This window comes from Amphimedon queenslandica, unplaced genomic scaffold (assembly GCF_000090795.2).
Source record: "Amphimedon queenslandica unplaced genomic scaffold, v1.1 AMPQUscaffold_4399_Cont23622, whole genome shotgun sequence".
NCBI lineage: Eukaryota > Metazoa > Porifera > Demospongiae > Haplosclerida > Niphatidae > Amphimedon > Amphimedon queenslandica.
In genome coordinates, this window is record NW_003555289.1 from 1 (window position 1) to 1,523 (window position 1,523).

Genomic DNA, 1,523 nt, shown 5'->3' on the forward strand with positions numbered 1-1,523 from the left:
TGGCTACCAGCAACTTTAACAAGCTCTAACTTTCCCAAAGCAAGTCCAATGCAAGAATGCAACTAGAAATAGTCTATTTGGGTAGTGTACATTAAAAATAAGTAATAATCTCAAATTTCATTTTCGCGTGCAAGCCTCCCTTTAAGAGTCATTTCTTTTCTACAGGACAGCACACCCATCAGGTTAAAAGGTGTCCATTTTCTTTGTCAGCCCTGGTATATTAGTCTTGTCCTTACGATCGTAAAACCTTTTATGAAAGAAAAACTACGTCAAAGAGTAAGAATGTAGAAAATAAAATTAATAAAAATTATTTATGTGATCTATTTTTATCTCTACAGCTACATATACATGGTACTGATTTCACAGAGTTACATTCCCTAATGGATACCAGTCTATTACCAGCTGAGCTAAACGGAATCGGCCCTCCTCTTGAATCTTTCATTGCTTCTCGTCTGTTTCAAGATAAATTAGGGGAGCAGGGAGGCGGGGCTGAGGGTGTGGTCAATCAAAATGAAGAGAATGAGCAATGACATGTATAATTATTTTAAATGATTATTGTACAATATTTTCTATTTTTAATGCTGGGTATTATTAATAAATATACATTCTATTCATTTTTATAATTATAATTGACATTAAAAATATTTGATACAACACAATAAATAATGAAAAGATATCAATATTAATCATAAATCACGAGTTCTTTAGTATATTGTCACTAGTTCTATGAGAGTTCAAGGTACTTGATTCATCAGAGACAAACTGATCCTATAAAGACCAATAATCCATTTATTAGTAATACCCACTCATGATCGAAAGTACAAAACAAAATACAAGTACAATAGAACCTGCTATTGTGGACACTCTAAAATAAGGACACCCCTATCATCAGGGCAGTATTATTGGGTCCCAAGGTGTCCAGAATAGACAGGTTTGACTCTACATTTAAAATTATCCCATGCAGAGCCATAGTGAACATAAACTCTTCATTATACTGTATGAAATATAGTATAGGGACTATGGGTCCCATCCAAAAATTGTAATTCTTTAGTACTTAAATGTATGAATACAAATGAGACAACAGTACCTTATAAATCATTCTAACATTGTGAGGCTATCGTGGGGCGCACACCATAACAGCAATGAATATCATTAAAACTACAAGTACTTATACATGTACTTCCTCTGATCATCTCTTACTCCACAGTATGACATTAAAACTAGTACTAACCTGATCATAGATGACTTTAACTATCAGTGAGCAGCTGGGGCATCTTGCTATCTCTTCTCCTCCCTCTAAATCCTCCTGCAAGAGAGAAATGGATTGGCTGGTTTAAGTCACGTGACAGCACGTGGGTGTTTACTTTAGTTATCTTGAATTGGTCTCCACAAGGACAGGGATAGTAGTAGGTCTCTGTTTCTGGGTCATACTCAAAGTCCTCAATCTCTACTTCATCGTGGAATATGGACATTGCTTACTCACTTCTTTGGAATAATCCACTGAATTTTACTAAAAATATACA

General features: G+C 34.8%; 1 protein-coding gene across 1 annotated transcript; it reads right to left on the reverse strand.

The window, feature by feature from the left end:
* Positions 1 to 665: 665 nt before the first annotated feature.
* On the reverse strand, positions 666 to 1,517 carry LOC109592662 (DPH3 homolog). The gene is made up of 3 exons (XM_020008057.1): positions 1,365 to 1,517; positions 1,232 to 1,306; positions 666 to 768 (listed from the first exon to the last, which is right to left on the reverse strand). The coding sequence occupies exons 1-3, from the start codon at positions 1,470 to 1,472 to the stop codon at positions 694 to 696; spliced, it is 258 nt and encodes an 85-aa protein (XP_019863616.1). The 5' UTR covers positions 1,473 to 1,517; the 3' UTR covers positions 666 to 693.
* Between the last annotated feature and the right edge of the window lie 6 nt (positions 1,518 to 1,523).

Excerpts from the sequence above, each read along its gene's own strand:
- LOC109592662 (XM_020008057.1), bottom strand. The coding sequence starts at position 1,472 with ATGTCCATATTCCACGATGAAGTAGAGATTGAGGACTTTGAGTATGAC. Across the intron at positions 1,307-1,364 it reads ACCAATTCAAGATAACTAAA|GAGGATTTAGAGGGAGGAGA; the intron begins GTAAACACCCAC and ends TCTCTCTTGCAG. Across the intron at positions 769-1,231 it reads TTAAAGTCATCTATGATCAG|GATCAGTTTGTCTCTGATGA; the intron begins GTTAGTACTAGT and ends TGGTCTTTATAG.